Genomic DNA, 20988 nt, shown 5'->3' with positions numbered 1-20988 from the left:
CATGCTGCTCGTAGAGCGCGGCCGTCAGAGTTCCTCTCGTGGGCGAGAGCCGGGCCTGGGCGGGTGTGGGGCGGCGTGTCCGGGCCAGGCACGTGGGAGAACGGAGAAGGGACGAGCCACACCCTCCCTGGGGACGACTTTGCTTCTGGTCCCACGGGTCCTCTCCTGCTGCCTCGGTGTCCTCACGCCTCTGTCCCCAGGGGACATCTCTGCGGTCCTGTTTCGGCCCCAGGGGCCTCCTCCTAGCGAGCAGGTGTCCACCTTTCCTCCAGGGAAGCGGGCAGCCTGGTTGTCGAGCCAGCAGCAAGCCGGGCTCAGCGTCCTGGCCCGCGGGCCCCGGTTGCACCCCCCCCCCCCGCCCCCGGGCTGGGGCACTGGTGGAGGAGGCCATGGCATGGTGTGCCCCGGAGTGCTGTGCGCGTGCGTGGATGGAGCCTTCGTTGTACTCAACTGGAATATTATTTTGCAGTGTTATATTTGTGAATAACTTTGCCTTTGGTCCTGAGGTGGATCACCAGCTGAAGGAGCGGTTTGCGAACATGAAGGAAGGTAACGCGCTCCCTGTAACCCTGCCCTGCGTCGCCCCACGCCCGGTCTGTCTGTGGATCTGGCACCGGTTGTGGGGCTTGGAGCCCTTATCCGTGCCCGTCAGCCTCGGGAGCGGGGTTCCGCTGATCGGACCCGGGAGGGCGGCCAGACTGACGAGCGGGCCCCAGGCCGTGCGGTTACGTTCCCGTTTCGCATAGACACCGAGTGACTTCTCTGTACAAGGATGTCCCCGCTTCTGCTGCAGGATCGCTCGGTCCGTGCCTGAAACTCAGATTTGACTGGCGTCCCCATTTTATCTGCTGGCCCTAACCTGGGGTGGTGAGGGCACTGGGGCCGTCCAGACTGGCCCCTTTGCTCTTCCTGGGTTTTCCTTGTGTCTGGGCCCATCGCCGCCCGGCTGCCTCCGCCTTCCGTTCCCGGGGTGGGGAGGAGGGACGGCCCCTTCGCTGTGTGTGAGGCCCCGACTCGCAGCCACAGCTGCTCGGCACGGCTGTGGGGGAGGCCGCACTCTTGTTCTCAAGCCAGACGTGTGCCTAGGGTCGTGTTTCCCTCGTGCCCGTGAAGGCTTCTAGGTTTGCAGCTGTGTTGGTGCTTTGGTGGCGTGTGAGGCCCTCCACTGTGTCTGGCCTGAGCCGCCTGGGTAAGAGTGTGTGTTTTCTGAATCTCTGCAAGCTGAGAGTCAAGGCCGCGTGCCGAGGTGCAGCCTCTTGGCAGCCTCACGGCCTGGCACAGCCAGCCGCTCCCTCTGGGGGAGCACCTGGGAACGGCCGTCCTGAGTGGCGGCCCGAGGAGCCTGTGCCGTGGGGCCGTGCGCCCCGCCCGCACACCCTCTGTGGCTGTGAGACGAGGGAAGGAGGCTCCCTCCGGCTCTTGGCTTCTGGCCCCGGGAGTGCGGTCAGGGCCCGCTCAAGCCGCAGGTGGCCCAGGTTAGGTGTCTCTTCTCCCTCCGCCGTGCCAGGGGTTTCCTGGTGTGCTTGGAATGTCAGACGGACGAGAACATCCAGTGTAGAGTCTTCTCAATAGGTGGGAGTCAGCTAGTTTGTTTGGACACCAGTTCGGCCTTTGTAAGTGCCAGTGGGCCACACAGCATGTTGTGCTCGGACTCGGAGCGTGGGAGAGAGAACCCAGCGAGCTCCCGGAGGGAGGTAGAAACGCCAGCACGCTTGTGGGCTGTAGGTGGCCCTGGGCACCCCGTGGGCCACGGCGGGTCCTCCTGTCTGTCTCCGTGGACGGGGGCCATGTCACCTGGCCGTTTGCTCTCCTCGGTGTGCGGCCTCCTGCCTGTTTCTCGTCTGTCCTCACTGACCCAAGAGTCGAGGTCGTACCTGTTTCTCCCCGTGGAGAAAGTCGGGTCAGTTGGGCCGAGCCCTGTGACGCGCTGAACCCCGCGTCCTTGGCTGTCGTGCACGGTGTTTCGGGAGAGAGGAGCCCACCGCTCGTGGGTCCAGTCTGCAGCCAAGTGCTCAGACCCTAGCTTGGGACTCCCCTCCCCACAAGCGCCCAGGGTGCACGGCGGCCGGGCTCCGGGTGGGGGCCAGGGGCTGCTGCTGTCCTCATTAGAGCTCTGACCTCAGGCGCTCGTCCTTCTCTGGGTCCTCCGGGCATGAGCGCGACTGGCCTGCGGGCGCCCGGTGGGGTGGGCCCTGGTGGGGGAAGTGGGCCGTGAGCTGTGGCTGTACCGTGAGGTTGTGTATGCCGTCCTCGCGCTGTCGGCCCACCTGGGGCCTGGACGGGAAGCCCCAGGAAGTGCCCTCCTCTTTAGCCGGTCACTACAGTGCCTCAAGCTACAAGAACTTTCTAGACTCCTAGACGGCCTGCATGTGACCTCAGCGCTCCCAGCCAGGGGGCCTGTGCGTGGCACCTTCCCTGCCCCTCCCACCTGGGTCCTGTCCCTCGCTGTAAGAAGGCCCCGGGTGCCCTCTTCACCCCTGTTGTCAGAGAGGAATGGGATTGGGTCCCCCGTGTCTCGTGATAGAAGGTTTTGAGCCCGTGAGAGGGTCGCCCTGCGTAGACACGGCTGTCTTCAGCACCGACGGCCGCGGGTCGTGCACACGTGTGTCTCTTGGTCATTTTGGAAGAGTGAGCGGTGGCTGTCCCAGGATAGGGAGCGAGCCGTGCACCTGCCCCGGGACGGACCGGGGAGCCCCTCCGCCTGCTGCCCGCCCGAGAGCTTGCCTTCCCGCCGCCCTGCCCTGGCCAGGGGCCTCGCGGGCTTTGGCTCCAGCACGTCTCCTCCCTGCTCGTCGGGGACGCCTGCCGGGCACTCGGGCTCGCCGTCCCGCGCAGCGTTGCTCTCCGGGTCTCTGCATCGTGCTTTCCCATGGGAGGGCTGCCTGCCGAGCCCTGCGGTCCCAGCCGCCGGCCGTGACCTCCTCTCGGGCCCTCGCGGCACCGGCTGTTGCCGAGTGGGCGGCACGGGGTGCCGGGCTCCTAGCGGGAGCGCCCGTGGACCCGGCGTTTATCCTGCTTGGCACCACGCTCTCAGAGGCGCCCTGGGTTCCCAGCGTCCCACGGGGCTCTGTTCAGCCCCTGGCTGCGAGACCTCTGATGCGACCCCGCGCGCTCTGTGAGCTCTGGCTCGTGCCCTGGCACGACGCGTCCGCCCCCTGACTTCGTCCCTGGCCCGGCGCTGGGCCCGTCACCCCCCGCTCCCAGGGGGCCGGTTCTCAGGACCGGGTGGGGCAGCGGGTGCTCCCGGCGCCGGGGGTCATGGCGGGCTGGCATGTTTGTGCCCGTGTCCGTCTGTGTCTGTGTGCGTGTGTCGAACTGCACTCAAAGGGAATTTTCCAATTGATTGATTCGTTGATAGGAGGGAGGGTGCACAAGCAGGGGAGGGGCAGAGAGAGAATCCCCAGCAGGCTCTGTGCTGTCAGCGCGGAGCTTGACGAGGGGCTCAGTCCCACGAACCGTGAGACCATAACCTTAGCCAAAAATCAAGAGTCGGACGCTCAGCCCACCGACCACCCAGGTGCCCCGGGACTTTTCCAATTTGAACGTGACCTTATTGTTTTCCTTGACTTCTCCGACTGGCTCTTTTTTCCCTCATACGGAGAAGCGTGGCTTCTGGGAGCACGTGTGTTTGTTCACGGTGTTTGTCACGCACGCGCCGCAGACTCCCTCCTGAGCCCACGGATTCCTCTGTGAGTCCTCTCTCCTTAGAACTCCGCACACTGAGGATGATGCGGCCTGTGTGGCTGCCCCGCCGACGCGGCCCGGTGCTGCTTTTGGGGCTTTAGGGCTTTGCCTTGGCTGTCGATTGCGGGACGCGTCCCACAAGCACGCAGACCGTGGTGGTGGGCGGGGGGGGGGGGGGGGGGGGGGGCGTGCCAAGTCACCGTCGTCACTCCGGCCCGGTCTGTCCTCACAGATGGGTGAGCCCCCAGCTGGGACCTTCGGGTCCGAGGTCAGCACCGTGGGGCCTCAGACCGTTGTCACAGGAGAGCAGCTGGCGGGACAGAGTTAAGCTGGGAGGTGGCATCTGGTCCTGCTCTTCCTCGTAGGAGGCGGACGGGACTCCGTCCTGCTGCTCTGCACGCGGTCGCCGTCCCCGCTGCTCCTGCGGCTTCCCCTCGCTCCCCTGACATCTGTCTCCCTCTCATTTTTGTGCGTGCAGGCGCTTCACCAGAACGGCAGTAACTAGGTTTGTGTTTCAGGCGGCAGAATTGTGTCCTCGAAGCCCTTTGCGCCTCTGAACTTCAGAATAAACAGCAGAAACTTGAGCGGTAAGTTCTCTGTTGCTGAAGTATTAAGATCTGTGATTTCCGGCATCCGGCTGTGTCAGCATTGGGTCTGTCCCCCAGCGGCACTGCTCACGTCAGGGCAGACCGCCCCCTGGGGGCATTCCTCCCCCCCCCCCCCACCCCCACCCCCCCCCCCCCCGGCCCCCGCCCCATGCCAGGACTGCCCTGGTTGTCATGACCACAGACCTGCCCTGTGTCCCCTGGGGGCAGAGTGGCCCCGGGTGGGTGTCGAAGGCGGGACAGCTCAGGAGAACTCACGGAGGGGTCTGTCACAGAGGTGGCTGTCCTGCATAGCATGGGCTGCACCTCAGGCCCCTGGGCCAAGCCACATGGGCCCCGGGGCTCATGACCTCTTGTGTGCTGCTGGGGGCTCCTGCAGCCACGTTGCTTTTCAGTCGCCCTCTAAGTGCTCTCCGACCCCACGGGGGCTTGTCGCCATCCTCCTTGGACAAGCCCCTCGGGGGAGCGGGACTGGTGCGAGCACCTCACCTGGCCTCCCACCTGTCTTTTGTGAGGAGGGAGAGAGTCCCCACAAAACCACGCAGAGCCTCCCCCCCACACACACACCCCGCTCACCCCTTGGGCGCAGGAGGGGCCCTAACCGCAGCCCGTTGTGCGCAGACATCGGCACCATCATGCGCGTCGTGGAGCTCTCGCCCCTGAAGGGCTCTGTGTCCTGGACGGGGAAGCCAGTCTCCTACTACCTGCACACCATCGACCGCACCATAGTGAGTGCCCCACGCGTGCGGGGTGGGGGGGCCCGGCGCTCTCCACGGCCCCAGCCCTTGTGTGGGGCGGGCCTTGTCCCAGGTGGCTCGTGACAGGGTCAGGCCCCACACGCTGGGAGCCCGGAGTCAGGTCGGCGCCTACAGACGTTGGCCTGGGGGACTCTGTGCCACCCTCCCGAGAGCGCCCGCTGGCTGTGCATCCGGGACGTTGCTTTCATCCTGAAAGGGTTGGGGCTGACTTCTAATAAGAGTTTTCCTTTCCTTTTTGTATTTTTAGCTTGAAAACTATTTTTCTAGTCTGAAAAACCCAAAACTCAGGGTAAGTCTGTGTTCTTCCCTCGCCTGAACAGCGTGTGTGTGCTGCCTGTTGGGGTGTGCGGGTTGCAAGTGGCCACACACGCACAGGTGCTGGTCTGTGTGACGGGGTCTGGGTCACGGCCCTGCCCGTGCACACCTGCCTCGTCCTTAACGGCCGCAGCTGGGCCACGGTTCTTATGCGCGTTTCGGCAGCGGGTTGAGCGGGTCTCTGAAGTGGGCTTTGGTGACGTGGGCATTTGTGCTGAAGGGCGGCGATCGGCCCTCGTGCTGTCCCGGCCTGAGTCGCCATCCGAGGGCGGAGCGGCCGCCCCCGCAGCGGGGCGCCAGCCTGGGTCCTGCATTCCTCCCAGTGCTCACGCCCTTCCCGCTGCGGCCTCGTGGCCGCTGTCCGTTTGTTCTGTACGTCTCTCCTAGAGCTTTTCTTTCTTCCTGGAGACTCAGACAAGTCCGTGTGCAAGAGAGGCCTGTCAGACGGCCAGCTCCTGCCACCCGGGGCCCTGTGTCCTTCCCACCATAGCCGGGCACCTGTGCCCACAGCCCTGCAGCTGCCGGCCCGCCCGGGTGTTGCCGGGAGCCCAGGCCGGCAGCAGCGTCTGCCCTCGGGCACAGGCCTCTCTCGGTGTGGCAGTGTGGCAAAGCTCGCCGCCCACGGGAGGGAAAGGACGGTCGGGCGGCTCCTCTGCCCCACGGTCCGCATGGTCTGCCTAGAGGTTGGCGGGGGGAGGGGGCGCTGCACTCTCGGGCTCCGCTGTGCCTCGGTTTCCCCGCCTGTGCTGGTGGCGCACCGCGAGCCGTGCAGGAGGGGCCCGGCCGAGCCCGCGCATCCGCAAACGCCCACCGCTTGCTTTCCAGGAGGAGCAGGAGGCGGCTCGGCGCCGGCAGCAGCGAGAGAACAAGAGCAACACGGCCACTCCCACCAAGGTGCCCGAGAGCAAGGCTGCCGTGGCCGCGGACACCCCCGTGGTGAGCGCTCGCCGCGCGCCCTGCACCCGGGGGCCCCTGCTCCGTGGCGGGTGGCTCCCGTGACTTACCAGGAACGCGCGTCCCCAACGAGGGCATCGCGTCCCCTTGACGTCCCGCCGCCTGCTGTCTGCTAGGATTCCGGTGCCGAGGAAGAGAAGGCTGGGACGACCGCCATCAAAAAGCCGTCCCCCTCCAAAGCCCGGAAGAAGAAGCTGAACAAGAAGGGGCGGAAAATGGCCGGCAGGAAGCGCGGGCGCCCCAAGAAGATGAGCGCTGCCAACCCCGAGCGCAAGCCCCGGAAGAGCCAAACTGCACTGGACCTCCTGCACGCCCCGGCCTCGTCGCAGACGGCGGCGCCCTCGCCACAGGGTGAGTCGGCCGTGAGCGGGCCCACAGCCCCCCCTCACCTCTCCACCTCGGGGCTCAGGCCGCGGTGACGGCTCGTGCGCCGAGTGGCTCGGTGTCACAGGCGCACTGGGGCGTCCCCCAGGCCTGTCTACGCCCGGGCGCCCCGCCCCGGAGCGTGTCCCGCTCCGGGCCTTGCCAGCATCCTGCCGACCCAGGCTCTGGTGAAGAGCTGGGATTTCTTCGGTCGCGAGGGGACGCGTCTCTGCTTCCGGAACTGCCGGGATGTCGTGTCTGCCATCGTCCTTGGCCGAGCGCGTTCGGTCATGTCTTTACAAAGACCCGGCAGTTCCGTGGAACGGACTGGCCGGGCCCCGGGAGCGTCAGTCTGCCGCTGACGCGTGAACCTGCTTCTCCCCGCAGATGCGTACAGGTCACCTCATAGCCCCTTCTATCAGCTACCTCCCTGCGTGCAGCGGCACGCCCCCGACCGGCCGCTGCTGGCAGCCACCCCGCCCGCACTGCAGAAGCTGCTAGGTGAGCCGCGGCCTGGCCCGCAGGCCCCCACGCTGGGCACCCCGGCCTCAGGCTCAGTGCCGCCAGGTGGCGCCTGGGCCTTGGGTCAGCCCTGCCTCCTGGTCGCCTGAGGTCGGGGCTCCGCCCCAGGGCATGTGGGGCCATTTCCGGGGGGGGGGGGCGGGGCGGGGCGTCTGTGGCTGTCTGGACTGCGGTGCTTCTGGTCTCGAGGGGGCGGGGCCCAGGATGCCGCGCAGTGCTCCCCAGAGAACAGTCCGGGCCGTATCTACGGCAGTGGGTGGGGGAGGCCCCATCTACGCACGCGCTCACGATGCTAGGCCGGGTGCACCTGTTGCTCGTCTAAACATCAGGCAAAGGAAACCCCTTCCGTGCTTTGGGCGTCGCCGGTTCCCTCGGTTCAACATCAGTAGCCCGTGTTTACCGAAAAACCGGCAGATTCAATAACACGGCCTTGCGGGGAGGACGACACCGGGGAGCGGTGGCAGGAGCCGCAAGGGGCTCCAGAGGGCACCGAGGGCCCTGGCCTGATGGCAGGAGGTGACCTCCAGCAGCCTCTGGGGACAGCGGCCACGCCCTCCCACACCGGTTTCTGAAGGGCCCCGTGGGGTCACGTCTGCAGTGAAGTCATCTCGCTTCCCCCTAGAATCCTTCAAGATTCAGTACCTGCAGTTCTTGGCCTACACCAAGACCGCCCAGTACAAGGCCAGCCTTCAGCAGCTGCTGGACCAGGAGAAGGTGAGCCCTGCCCTGGGCACCCTCACGGAGCGGTTCTGCCCCCTGGGTCCCGAACGCTGCCGGGCTGTCCTGGGCCTGGAGGCATAACCCGGCAGGGGCTCCCATGCCCGTAGGAGCAGTGACGGTCTCCACAGGCCCAGTCACCTGCCCCTGCAGGGTCTGGAGAGGCTGCGGGACGTTGCTCGTCACCGAGCAGCGATGCTCTCAACCACTGAGATGGGCCAAGGGTCGTCGGCCTTCTGGGCCGGGGCGTGTCCCGCCGTGGGAAGGGGCGTGGGGGGACGGGGCCTCCCGTCACCGTGCTGCGCCCCTGCAGGAGAAGAACGCCCGGCTGCTGGGGGCCGCACAGCAGCTGTTCGGCCACTGCCAGGCCCAGAAAGAGGAGATCAAGAGGCTCTTCCAGCAGAAACTGGATGAGGTAGGGGTGCCGAGACCGCATCACCACCCTGGGCAGGCAGCGTGCGGGCCAGGGCACGGCCCAGGGAGTGGAGATCTGCAAGGATCTTCTCTTTCCTGAGGTTTTGACCTTCCGCCTGTTCTGACGGCGGGTTCCGGAACGTGGGAGGGCTCGCGCCCCTTTCCCGGGCGGCCGCCCCCCGGCCCCCTCCTTACCGGCCCCACCCCTTGCCCGCCATGGCGCACCCCCGCACGAAAGCCCACCCGTGCTATCGTGTGTCCACAGCTGGGGGTGAAGGCGCTGACCTACAACGACCTGATTCAGGCGCAGAAGGAGATCTCGGCCCATAACCAGCAGCTGAGGGAGCAGACAGAGCAGCTGCAGGAGGACAACAGGGAGCTGAGGAGCCAGAGCCTGCAGCTGGTGGGCGGGGGGCGGCCTTCCGGGGCACACGGGGTGGGGAGAGGGGCGGGGCAGGGGACACATGGGGCGGGGCGGTGGCCTGGAAACGGTCATTCCGTGTGCACCCTGGACAGGCAGGATGACAGGGTGCTCGTGGGGCCCGACGTCCTTCCCGAGGACGGGTTGCCCAGGCCCTCCCTCACCCGACTCCAGTCCGGCTCATTCTGGGAACGCTGAGGTCCCTTCCTGGGCTCTCAAGGGACGTGGGAGCCAGCGGGGCCCAGGGCCCTGCCAAAGGCCCTGACGCTTTCACCAGACGTGGCTTTGTAGGTGGCCCAGGCTTCCGCGTTTCTGCCACCCATGCTGGGCTCCCGAATGCGCCCCTAGGGCTAGGGCGCAGGCCTCTTGGGACCTCGCTCCCACGGGGCCCAGGGCACGTTGCTGGACGGGCAGGAGCGCCACTTCTCACAGGGCCTCCCCGTTTGGTCCTGAGGACCCTCATCTTGTCCCCCTTGGGTGTTCCTACAGGGGACCCCGGTCTCCCCCTTGGGCTGCCTTCTCAGCCTCGCCTTCCCTTAGCGGGGGGTCCCTTCCCTGGGCCTGCAGGCCCTCAGGGACACCTGTCCAGTGTCTGTGCCGGGTGGACCTGCGCCCACCCCGCCCTCCCCGCGGGCTCACGACTGCGGCCTCCCCGTCCCCGCAGCTCAAGGCTCGGTGTGAGGAGTTGAAACTGGACTGGTCCACGCTGTCGCTGGAGAACCTGCTGAAGGAGAAGCAGGCCCTGAGGAGCCAGATCTCCGAGAAGCAGAGGCACTGCCTGGAGCTGCAGGTGGGGGCCCCTCTGGGCTTTGATGCATCAAGAACGCGGGAAGTTCTCCCCCACCAGCCCCCCAAAACCACCCTGCTCCCGAGGACAGGATACGGGTTGTGTTGCTGCAGTGACGGTGGCCCCGATGCCCCATCTTGGCCCCCGGGGAGGGTGGGGGGGGGCGCCGGGCTTGGCGTCCGAGGGGCCCCACTTGCTCCCGGGGCGGCTCGGGTTCCATTAGAAGCCTGGGATTCCCTCGGCGCCCCTACCCACGTGGGGGTGGGTGCCGAAGCGGCCCCCGGGCAGGGCGGTGCTCGCGCACCCCGCCACGGAGCTTGCACTGCTCGCTGAGGACAGCGACGTGTGCGTCCAGGTCAGCGGGGACACAGGGCGAGAAGGAAGGGGGAGCAGAGGGGCCCGCGTGCCCTCACGTTCCTCGGCTGCTGGCTGACCGGGTGACCCCACGACCAGTTGTGCTCTCTGAAGGGTTGTGGCCCAGGCGTCCCCTCCTGCTGAGCCAGCAGCGCGTGGCACAGGGAATAGGCCTGCCGACCCTGTCGGCCGGGCCGGGCCCTGTTTCCACAGACACACCAGCAGGAGGAGCTGCTGGGCCCTGACCCTTCCGCGTAGTAAAGAGCGAGGTGCTTTCGTTACGGGAAAAGAACAAAACACAGAGGCCTCAGAGGGGGCGTCTCGTGTCCCCAGTGACCGAGAGGGAGCGCGGCGGGAGGGCTCCTCGCGGACGGAGCGCCCGTAGCCTCCTTCACAGCCGGGGCCGCCCCATCCCGTCCCCTTTCCCACGAGTGCGCGTCGGCAGAGCTGCTCTGGACGCCCCGGAGCCTCTCGACCCGTGCGGGGTGGCCGGTGGCGCTGGCTTCTCCGTCACCCACAAAGCCGGCCCGCGCCCTTCCCGCCTTCCCGGGCCCGTCCCTCGGGTGCCTTGCTGGGCGCGGCCCGGCCGGCCGGTCCCCAGGCCGGCGGCGGCGGGCCTGACCCCCCTCCCCTTGCAGATCAGCATCGTGGAGCTGGAGAAGAGCCAGCGGCAGCAAGAGCTTCTGCAGCTCAAGTCCTGCGTGCCGCCCGACGACGCCCTGTCGGCGCACCTGCGCGGGAAAGGCGCCCTGGGCCGGGAGCCGGAGGCGGACCCCGGCCGGCTGCACCTCGACCTGGACTGCTCTAGGTTCTCCCTGCCGCACTTCAGCAGCGCCAGCCCGGAACTCTCCATGAACGGCCACGCGGCCAGCTACGAGCTCTGCGGTGCGCTGAGCCGGCCCCCGTCCAAGCAGAACACCCCCCAGTACCTGGCCTCCCCGCTGGACCAGGAGGTCGTGCCCTGCACCCCCAGCCACGGCAGCCGGCCGAGGCTCGAGAAGGTGTCCGGCCTGGCCTTGCCGGACTACACCAGGCTGTCCCCGGCCAAGCTGGTGCTGAGGCGGCACCTCAGCCAGGACCACACGGCCGGCGGCAAGACGGCGGCCGGGGAGCTGCACCCGCGGTGAGTCTGCGTGTGGCACGCACCAGCCCTGCTCTGGTGCCCTGGGGCCACCTTGGGGTTCTTAGGGCGAGACCCCAGCGGTTCAGAAGAGATTCGGGGCGTTTGCTGGGCCCGGGATGCCAGCTCTGGGTGCAACACCCCGGCTCTGGCGGCTCCCCGGAGAACGAGCCAGAGATGCGTCTTCTTCCAGAGCCGAGCACGCCAAGGAGAACGGCCTTCCGTACCAGAGCCCGGGCATCGCCAACGGCATCAAGCTGAGCCCTCAGGACCCCCGGCCCTCATCCCCCGTGGCCTTACAGATGACAGGGGAGAGGGGCGGCGAGAAGGTGAGGGCGGGGTGTGGGCTGTGCGGGGCGCTCGGCAGGCATCCTGAGCCAGGTGAGGGCCACGCCAGGCTTCGGGGGGGGCCGGGGGTGAGCCTGGAAACGGCGCTGAGCCCCTGTGGGAGGCTGTTGCCCGCAGGCTGGAGGAGGAGGGCGGTGGTTTCGTTTGTGAGCGGAAGGCGGCAGGTGTGAGGGGCAGCGTGTGGGTCACGGCGTGGGGACCTGAGGTTGGGGGGAGGCGGGACCCCGAATTTCGGGAGGAGCCGTGGGGGGGTTTTACTGGGACAAGGGGCCTTCTCCTGTGGCGGGAGGTCCCCGTGTCCTTCGGGTGGTGCTCGTGGCCCGGCGTTAGCGGTCAGCGGGAGCAAGGAGGGTGTGGCCGTGTGTCTGCAGGGTTTGAAGGAGCGTGCCTATGCCAGCAGCGGGGAGGCCATCACCAGCCTGCCTGTCAGCATCCCGCTCAGCACCGTGCAGCCCAGCAAGCTGCCCGTCAGCATCCCTCTGGCCAGCGTGGTGCTGCCCAGCCGTGCCGAGAAAGTGGTGAGTGGACGCCGGGCGGGGAAGGTGCCGGAGACCTGCTCTCGCGGGCCCGGGCCCTCGGGCTGCAGGGGTGTGGTGTGTAGGCAGAGGGGGGGGGGGGGTCTCGTTTCATTTTTTCCCACAAGGCCTGGTAGTTCCCTTTTGTGAGCTTGTGCGCTGGTACGTTCGGAGCGGACCGCCCTGCTCCGGGACGTTGGAACGCCCAGATTCCGGGGCTCCTCACGGCGACGTTTTCCCGTGTTTGTTTCAGGTCTGTTTTTGTAAAAGGGGGCGCGCGCGGGTGGAGAGGGACTAAAAGTCTGGATTCGGTACAGGCGTGCAGCCCGTCTCCCCTCCTGCTGGCTCACCTTTGGCCGTCCCGCCTCACGTGTGTGCCCCCGCGAATGGCAGAAACGGCAGAGTCTCGTGTGATGTGGGCCTTTCTTTGTGTTTATTGAGATACGAGTCACGGACGGCCCACCCGCGTAGAGCATACTTTAGTGGTTTTAATACGTTCAGTTATGCAGCCATACCCGTTCACAGGTTCATTCACACAGGTGGACTCCCACCCCATGTGGCCTCTCGTGTCGGGTTCCCTCCCTGAGCGTCGCGTGTTCGGGGTCCGTCCGCGGGGTGGCGGGGGCGGGCGCCTCGCTCCTGCTGGCGGCCGAGGGACGTGTGCGTGTGCGCTGGGCCACGCTGCGCTTCTCTGTTTGTCCGAGGGTGGACGTTTGTTTCCACTTTGGCCATTGTGGATCACGCTGCCGTGAACGTGCACGCACAGGTTTGGTGTGGGTGGCGTCTTCGCCCCGGTCCATACAGGAGTGGAATCACTGGTTGCGTCATAGCTGCAGCCCGTCCCGTCTCTCCTTGATCCCTCCGTCCCTAGCCTGACGTTTGCCGTTAGCCACAGCTATCCTTTCGAACCCAAGTCGCCTTGTCAGAACCTTCTGGTGACTGCCCACGGTGCTCAGACCCAAGCAGGTCCCTTTCCTCCTATGTGCCAGCTCTCACCTACCTGCCGTTCTCCCTGCCTCCGGCCCTTTGCACCTCCCGTGGCTTACATCTGGGACGCTCTTCTTGACCTTCACCTGCCAGCCCAGGCTCAGCTGACAGCGCATCCTTTTTCTCCACAGAGAAGCACCCCCAGCCCCGTGCCGCAGACCCGAGAGTCCTTGTCCACACTTGAAAAGCAGATGGGCACTAATGCACACAGCGCCGGAAGCAAAAGTCTCGCCCCAGCCCCTGCAGGTCGGTGGGCTCCTCCTGCTCCTGGGTCCCTGCCCCTGGCCCTTCCCCCGTGGCCCAGCTGGCCCACCTCCTCCCGGCCGTGGGGTCTGAGGTGTTGCATCGGGGCTGTCGTCATGCAACACGACCAGCTCTAGGCAGTTGGGGGCTTCTCGTGTGGGCTTCGGCAGGGCTCGCGACCCTCGGGCCTCGGCATCCCGACGTGAACGTGCTCACTCTGGCTGTATTTCAGCCCGGGAGGTGGGCCTCAGCCGGTAGGCGATGTCCTCATCAAGCTGCTGTGGGCGTTTCTAGCCCGGTGCCGGTTCTCCTTCAGGGAACGCCAGTGGTTGAGGCCGCACGCGCCGGCAGAGGCCCCACGGACTTTCTGTAGCAGCCAGGTGGCACTCCGCGGTCCGTTGGGTCTCTGCCCCCCTGTGCGGCTCTGTGGCTGGAGAGCGCGTGGCCTGGGATGTGTGTGCAGGACGATAGTGTTTACGCAGCAGGCGCCCCGGACCGCTGGACCCACGGGCTGGTCTTGAGTTAGCCGGCCCCCGTGCCGACACGCGGCCTGTAGGAGGGGAGGCCCTGCCTCCAGTCCCTGGCACAGCAGCCCCCCTGGCGCCGGGGCCGGGCCTCGGTCTGCACAAAAGACGTTCACGTGCTCAGGGCTTCCCCCACGCTTGGTGAGGCTCCCAGGGCGGGCCGTGAAAGGGCTCCCTGGGGGTGCCCAGCGCGCATCCGGAGCTGCGGGCCCCCAGTCCAGAAGTGCCGGGAGCCCGGGGGCGCCCGGGGCTGGGCGGGCATCTCTCGCACCGCCGAGCTTGGTTCGCGGGCGCCTGTGTCCGGGTGCTCGAAGGAACCACGCGTAGGGCAGGTTCGTGGGTGCTGAGCTCCCTCACCAGCTGTACCCACGCGGGTCCCCTTGGCCACTCTGCGCTGGGCTCCCCTGAGAAACTGTCTTTTCCGGCAGGCTTCTACGCGGGCTCGGTGGCCGTCAGCCCAGCCCCTCTCGCTTCCGGAGCAGATCCCGGCACCTTTGACGAGGTCCCCAGCGCAGGCGGTCTGTTTGCCAGCGTGGGGTCCTGTGGCTCCACCCCGCAGCACCCGCCCCTGCTGCCGCAGCCCCGCGGCTCTGGCGCAGCCTCGCCCGCCCACCCGCTCTGTGCCAGCCCCCGCCTGGGCGGCGCCGCCCAGGGTCCGCTCCCTGACGCCAACAAAGGGGACCTTCCTCCCGAGGCCGGCTTCTCGGACCCCGAGGGCGAAGCCAAGCGGAGGATCGTCTTCACCGTCTCGGCCGGCGGGGGCAGCACCAAGCAGTCGCCTCCCAGCAAGCCCAGCCCTCTGCCCACGGGCGGCCGTGGGGACGGCAGCCAGGGCCACGGGCAGGACAGCCGCAAGCGGGGCAGAAGGAAGCGGGCGGCGGCAGGGACCCCCGGCCTGAGCTCAGGCGTGTCGCCCAAGCGCCGGGCCCTGCCGTCCGTGGCTGGCCTCTTCACGCAGTCTTCAGGGTCCCCCCTGAACCTGAACTCCATGGTAAGGCTGGGAACGGGCGGGGGCGGGAGGGCGTGTTCTGTGCCCAGCCCGGCCGGGGCGGCAGGCTCCCGGAGCACAGCCAGGCCTCGGCCCCCTCGCCCCGGCACTCCCCCGGAGGGTCCGGTCTGAGATCCGGAGCGGGTCTGGGTGGGAGGGTCCCAAGCACAGCCCTGGGTGTCGGTGCTCTGGGAGCCTGTTGACGGGGTCGTGCTGTGTCTGTGCCGGTCCCTCAGGTTAGCAACATTAACCAGCCTTTGGAAATCACGGCCATTTCATCCCCTGAGAGCCTGAAGAGCTCCCCTGTCCCCTACCAGGACAGCGACCAGCCGCCCGTCCTCAAGAAGGAGAAGCCCCTGAGCCAGACCAACGGGGCCCACTACTCCCCACTGACCTCGGACGAGGAGCAGGGCTCCGAGGACGAGCCGGGCAGCACCAGGTGAGGGTGGCCAGGCAGGGCAGCTTTCGCGGGAGGAGAGGACCTCGTGATCCGGCGGGGTCCCTCCCAGGGCAGGGCCCGGGTGAAGGACAGGCGGCGTCCGGCTGTCATTACTTGGGGGGCACGGGGGGCACGACCCGTCGGCTGCTGTCCGCGGTCCCCCAGAGCGGCCGTCCTCGGGCGGACAGTGTCTCTGGGGTGTTGGCCTCCGCTCGGTGAGTTGTTGTCTGTGAAGGGCCCGGGCCGCCTTCCCACCCGAGATTCAAGGTCCAGGGCAGGGCCGGCCACCCGGGTTTGGAGGCCCTGGCGTGGGGGCCGCTGTGTTGTTTCTCGTCCGGGGCGCAGGCGGCCACGGCAGGAAAGCGCTCGAGGAGGCCGAGCTCTGCGCTGCTGGTGAACGCTTCACCCGCGGCGTGATGGGTCGCGAAGGGCTTCTCTTCTGTGGTGCGTGGCGGTCTTATTGGTGCGGATTCCCGCAGCACGTCTCTGTCTGGAGCGCGATCTGGGGGTCGGGGGCGTGTTCAGAGTGGTGCAGACGTCGCTAGTGCCAATTGTGGGAGGTTGTTGTCACCCCGAAAAGAAGCCCCCTCACCCGTCACTCCCCGCCCCTGCCCCAGCCCTGGCTCCCACCGTCTACTCTCTGTCTCTGTGGACGGGACTCCTCCGGGGACCCCCTGTGATGGGGTCACGCGGGACGTGTCCTTCTGTGTCCGGCTCCTGTCACCGCGCACAGTGGCCTCCGGGTCCCTCCACGCGGCGGCAGGCGGTGGGACGTCCTTCCTCCCTGGGGCCGGGTCACATTCCGGCGTGTGGGTGGACCACATCGTGGTCATCCTTCATCTGCTGAGGGACCCTGGGGTGGGTGTTGCCGCTCTTCAGTTAATGAGGATCATGCTGCTGTGAAGTTTCACACACGTGTTTTTGTTTGAAAATGTTGTCCAAAAAAAATAGCGTTTCCCGTTTACCCAGAAGTAGAACTGCTGGGTCACGCGGTGACTCTGTTTAGCTTTTTGCGGAACCTCCAGACTGTTTTCCGCAGTGGCTGCCTCGTCCCCCGGCCGCGGGTGAGGGTGCCAGTTTCTCCGCGTCACTTGTTAGTTTCTGGTTTTGTCATCTACCTACCTATTTACGATTTTTTTAATATTTATTTTGAGAGGGAGAGAGAGGGAGAGCACAGGTGGGTGGAGGGGCAGAGAGAGGGAGACACAGAACCCGAAGCAGGCTCCAGGCTCCGAGCTGTCGGCACAGAGCCCGACGCGGGGCTCGAACTCACGGACCGCGAGATCATGATTAAGCGGAAGTCGGATGCTTAACCAGCTGAGCCACCCAGGTGCCCCAACGGTTTTTTTTTTAACGTAGCAGCCATTCTTACGGGCACAGCGTTTCGTCGTTGTGGGTTCCTTCTCTTTCAATCACCAGTGACGGTGAGCATCGTCTCGTGCGCTGCTTGGCCATTTGTGCGTCTTTGGAGAAACGTGCGTCCAGGTGCTCCTTGTGTGTGGCGTCATTGGGTGGGTTTTTGTTCGACTGTCAGAGTTCTTCATGTGTTCTAGACACCATCCTTTATCAGAGGTCTGATCCTTGAACGTTTTCTTCCTTTCTCTGGGTTTTCTTTTCAGTTTCTTGCTGATCTCCTTCGAAGGGCAGAGTTAGATTTTGGTCCAGTCCCATTCCTCTTTGCCTGCTTTTCCTGCCTGTGCTTTCGGTGTCTTGTCTAGGGTGATTCATTCTGTTCCTCTTCCGCGTACCTAAGTTATGTTTCTAGGAATTTTGCACTCGAGTGCTTTTGTTTTGTGTTGGGAATGTCCAACCTCGTAGTTTCCAAATCCTTTTGGAACTTTTCCTGTGTTTCTGGAGGTCATAGCATTCTTGGCACGTGCTCTGGAGATACTGACATGTAGAACATACGGATTTGGTGCCCCTGTGAGCACGTGGTACCGGCCACAGGGGACACGCCGTAGATGAGGCAGCGCCTGTAGCCACAGCCGGCCCCGAGATTTGACAAAGCTTGGGAGGCAAGTTAACACCCAGGTGGCCCCAGCAGGGACTTGTGGGTGTCTCTCTGTGTCGGGAGATGGCGCCCCTGTGCCTGAGCCTCGGCCCTATCGCCTGCCACTGGCGGCGTCCTGCACGGCACACGAGAGGCCTGGGAGCCACAGTTGCCTGTAAAGGGGTCTGAGGGCAGGCGGACTGCGTGCCGCCGGCCTCCCCGCCTCCCCGCCTCCCCGCCTCCCCAGGCAGCAGCGTGCGCACACAGCCCTCTGCCGTGCAAATGGATTTCAAACATCTGCCGCCTGTGTTTTTCTCGATAGAATTGAGAGAAAAATTGCGACAATCTCCTTAGAAAGCAGATCTCCTCCGAAAACCTTGGAAAACGGTGAGTGACTTTCCTCCCCGTCCTGTCCTGTATCTCCCCCGGGCTGAAGGTGACTCAGCCCCAGGCGTGGCCTGGACGCTCAGCTTCTAGAATGGTCTCTGGGCAATGTTGAGTGCCACCTGCGTGGACAGCGGGACCTGGAAAGCCGTCCCCACGGCTGTTGGTCCCGGTGCTGCCGGGCGGCAGTCCCATCCCCTCCTCTTTGGCCCAGGCTGGAGTCTGACTCTCTCTGCTTACACGCCTGCCTCGTCCCCTCTCGCACAGGCTCTGGTGCCCGGCTCCCCTCCTGCCCCACCCTCGGCCTGCTCGGCACCACCCGGCCCCCCCACCCGACAGGCCTAGTTATGGACCACAGCACGCTTCCCTTGGGTGGGAGGGGTGTCTCTGAGCCCCCGGCCCCTCAGAGGCCCAGCACCTCGTCTCCTGCCCCGCTCGGCCCTCGGAGGTGCCTGCGCCTCACGGGCTGCACGTCTCCTCGGCAGGTGGTGGCCTGGCCGGGAGGAAGCCGCCCCCTGCCGGCGAGCCTGCCAACAGCAGCAAGTGGAAGTCTACCTTTTCGCCCATCTCCGACCTCGGCCTGGCCAAGTGCGCCGACAGCCCGCTGCAGGCCGGCTCCGCCCTGAGCCACAACTCCCTGTTTGCTTTCCGGCCGCCCCTGGAGGAGCCCGGCTCGGCCGACGCCAAGCTGGCCGCCCACCCCAGGAAAAGCTTCCCTGGTGCCCTGTCGGGGGCAGGCGGGCTGAGCCCAAGCAGCAACCCTCCCAACGGCTTCGCCTTCAGCGGGGGCCTGGCCGCCGACCTCAGTTTACACAGCTTCAGTGATGGTGCTTCTCTCTCCCACAAGGTCCCCGAGGCGGCAGGCCTGGGCGCCCCCCTGAGCTTTCCCGCCCCCCGGGGCAAGGACAGCGCTGCAGAGCCTGGGCCCTTTGTGAACAAGAGGCAGCTGGACGGCGCGGGCGGCCCCAAGGGCAGGGAGGCAGGCGAGCCGGGCCCCCCGGCGTGCGGGCCCCCGGACAAGGCCTCGCTGGCGCACGGCAAGCCGGGCAAGGGCCGGGACCGTGAGCCCGACCTGAAGAACGGCCACAACCTCTTCATTGCGGCCGCCAACGTGCCCCCCGGTGGCCTCCTCAGTGGCCCGGGCCTCGCCACGGCGGCGTCCTCGGTGGTCAGCGCGGCCCCCTCCGCCCAGGCGCACCGCCCCTTCCTGGGCACATTTGCCCCCGGCCCGCAGTTCGCCCTGGGCCCCATGTCGCTGCAGGCCAACCTGGGCTCGTCTGTGCTGCAGTCCCTGTTTGGCTCCGTGCCGGCCGCCAGCCTGGTGCACGTCTCGTCCGCCGCAACCAGACTGACCAACTCGCACGCCATGGGCAGCTTTCCCTCCGGGGTGGCAGGCGGCGCAGTTGGAGGTAGGCGGACGCGCGTCTCTCTCGTGTGACTCTCGGGTCCTGTGGGCCGCACGCCGTCGCCGACGCCCTCCTGGACCGCCGGGTTAATGACAACTGCTTTCCAGGTTCCCTTGCAGGGCCCCCTAAGGGGCGAGAGGCTGTGCCCGTGTGTCCCCTCGGGTCCACTTTGCACCCGTCACCTCGTTCCTTTTCGTGAGCTGCAGACGCACCTGTGGCGTGGGCAGAGCGCCCACGCGTGAGTCGGCCTGTGTCAGGTCCTCGGGCCGTGACGGCGTCCCTTGTACCTTCGGGAGAGCTGGCGCCACGACTAGGGCTTTGTCTCATCCCCGTGGAGGCCACCTGTCGAACCTGACACGGCCCATGGGTCCGGGCGGCCGCGGGGGGCCGGCGCTGGGCGAGAGCCGGCGGCCGCGGCGCCTGCCGCGTGGTGGCACCGTGTAGGGGTGGAGAGGAGCCGCGTGGCTGGGCTGGGCCGGGCCCACCGCGGGGTCCCAGCCAGCTCTGTGGTGGGCGCAGGCGGGCAGGACCCCGTCCTGCGGCTGGGAGCCCCGGGCAGGTGCGCCCGCAGGTGAGTCACACCGGCCGCCCGTGCCCCCCCCTTCCCCCCCCCCCCCCCCGCTGCTTGCTGCTTTGCCCCCCCTCCCCCCCACCCCCCTCCCCCCGCGTCGCACACGGAGCTGCGGCCGCTGTCTGCTTCCCGATGTCTCGCTCTCTTCGCCCGACTGGAGAGTGCCCCCCTGTTGAAGCTGAGTTTTTCTCTCCTGTTTGCAGGTGTCTTTAACCACGCGGTGCCTTCCGCCTCCGCTCATCCGTTTGGAGCCAGTTTCGGCAGCGGGGCTGCGTGTCGCAGCGCCACGCTGAGCTTAACCCCGCTGCAGGCGGTGGCCGGCGCCCCGCCCCCGCCCCCACCGGGGCAGCCTGCCCTCCCCGCGCCCCCTCCCCCTAACGCCGCCTTGCCTCCCGCCCCCGCGCTGCTCCCTGCTAACTCTGAGCCCGCGCTTCTGCAGAACCTCGCGTCCCTCCCGGCTAACCAGGCTTTCTTACCCGCCTCCTCTGCCGCTTCTCTGCAGCCTGCTAACGCCTCTCTGTCCATCAAGCTCGCCTCCCTCCCGCACAAGGCCCCCCGCCCCTCCTTCACGGTGCACCACCAGCCCCTGCCCGGGCTGGCCCTGGCCCAGGCCGCGCCCGTGATCCCACAGGCCAGCTCCACGGGGCCGTCCGCCGTGTGGGTTTCCCTTGGCATGCCGCCTCCGTATGCCGCGCGCCTTGCGGGGGTTAAGCCACGATAAAGACCTTGCTTAGCTAGCGGTTCGTATTCTGTAAGGTAAGGCTAGAGCCCAACCAGGGGGCCCGTATGAGACCCTGAACTGTCTGTCCTTCCTTCCACAGAGAGTGGACGGGCCCGCAGGGCTCCGAGGAGGGGCCCAGGGGACCCAGGCTGTTCTGCCTCGGGTGGAGACGGTCGGTTCTGAGAGGTGCAAGGGAAAGCCAGGGAAACCGGGGCTGGCCGTGTGTACCAGCCTCCAGGACGGCTGAGCAGCCGCCGCTGAGCTCGAGGGAGTGGCCGGCTCTCGCTGCCCGGCCCAGACCTTTAGGGCAAGCCCCACGGGCCCCCGGCCACAGGGGCAGCTCGGAGCTCAGCCTCGCCGTCTGTCTGCTCTTGGGCCTCCCGCAGCCTGTCTCCCCAGCGCGCTTTGTAGGTCTTAAGGAAAAGGCAGTGTGTAGACGGCCATCCAAACTTGGCGTTCGAGCCTCGGGCTCCTGAGCTGGAGCCCCCTGCCTGCAGGCCCTGGGAGCCAGTGGGTATGGGGCTGCGTGGCACCGGCCACAGAGAGAGGAAGGGGCTGCCTAGGTCGTGGGCAGCGCTTTGTGCTGGCGGCCGCAGCACACAGCCCCTCCTGCTCAGAGGAACGCGGCCCCTGCCTTGGGGCGGTCAGTGGAGGTTCAGCGGAGGGCAGTGTAGGAAGGGCCCGTGCTTGGAAACGGGTGAGGAAGGTCTCCGTGAGGCCTGTTCGGGGAGGGTTTGCGTCCGCTCCTCTGCCGGCTGTGTGCCCGCGTTAGGAAGCCAGGCCCTGGTGCAGCTGGCGCGGCCACTTCTGGTGCTGCTTGGCGTCCCTGGGGGTGAGGGGCCTTCCAGGCGAGGACTT

The 20988-nt window shown here is 66.9% G+C and overlaps 1 protein-coding gene across 3 annotated transcripts in view; it reads left to right on the top strand.

The window, feature by feature from the left end:
* The window catches only part of DOT1L (DOT1 like histone lysine methyltransferase), a 63775-nt gene that overhangs the window by 39177 nt on the left and 3610 nt on the right, over window positions 1-20988 (top strand). The window contains exons 9-28 of one of the 3 annotated variants that reach the window (XM_058728433.1): window positions 470-549; window positions 4203-4271; window positions 4911-5017; window positions 5295-5336; window positions 6188-6298; window positions 6433-6667; window positions 7067-7180; window positions 7824-7915; window positions 8232-8333; window positions 8598-8735; window positions 9418-9543; window positions 10533-11017; window positions 11208-11343; window positions 11734-11880; window positions 12996-13110; window positions 14060-14622; window positions 14937-15058; window positions 17371-17435; window positions 17918-18841; window positions 19613-20165. In XM_058728433.1, coding sequence (XP_058584416.1) covers window positions 470-549; window positions 4203-4271; window positions 4911-5017; window positions 5295-5336; window positions 6188-6298; window positions 6433-6667; window positions 7067-7180; window positions 7824-7915; window positions 8232-8333; window positions 8598-8735; window positions 9418-9543; window positions 10533-11017; window positions 11208-11343; window positions 11734-11880; window positions 12996-13110; window positions 14060-14622; window positions 14937-15058; window positions 17371-17435; window positions 17918-18841; window positions 19613-20130 — 4291 coding nt within the window. In that variant the 3' untranslated portion in view covers window positions 20131-20165. Of the gene's footprint in view, window positions 1-469; window positions 550-4202; window positions 4272-4910; window positions 5018-5294; window positions 5337-6187; window positions 6299-6432; window positions 6668-7066; window positions 7181-7823; window positions 7916-8231; window positions 8334-8597; window positions 8736-9417; window positions 9544-10532; window positions 11018-11207; window positions 11344-11733; window positions 11881-12995; window positions 13111-14059; window positions 14623-14855; window positions 15059-17370; window positions 17436-17917; window positions 18842-19612; window positions 20166-20988 lie in introns of all 3 variants that reach the window. The other 2 variants (XM_058728432.1, XM_058728434.1) reach the window with 2 other exon arrangements.

The sequence above is a fragment of the Neofelis nebulosa genome, chromosome 4, assembly GCF_028018385.1.
Source record: "Neofelis nebulosa isolate mNeoNeb1 chromosome 4, mNeoNeb1.pri, whole genome shotgun sequence".
In the NCBI taxonomy this organism is placed as follows: Eukaryota; Metazoa; Chordata; class Mammalia; order Carnivora; family Felidae; genus Neofelis; species Neofelis nebulosa.
This window is presented reverse-complemented; position numbering and strand designations above follow the sequence as displayed.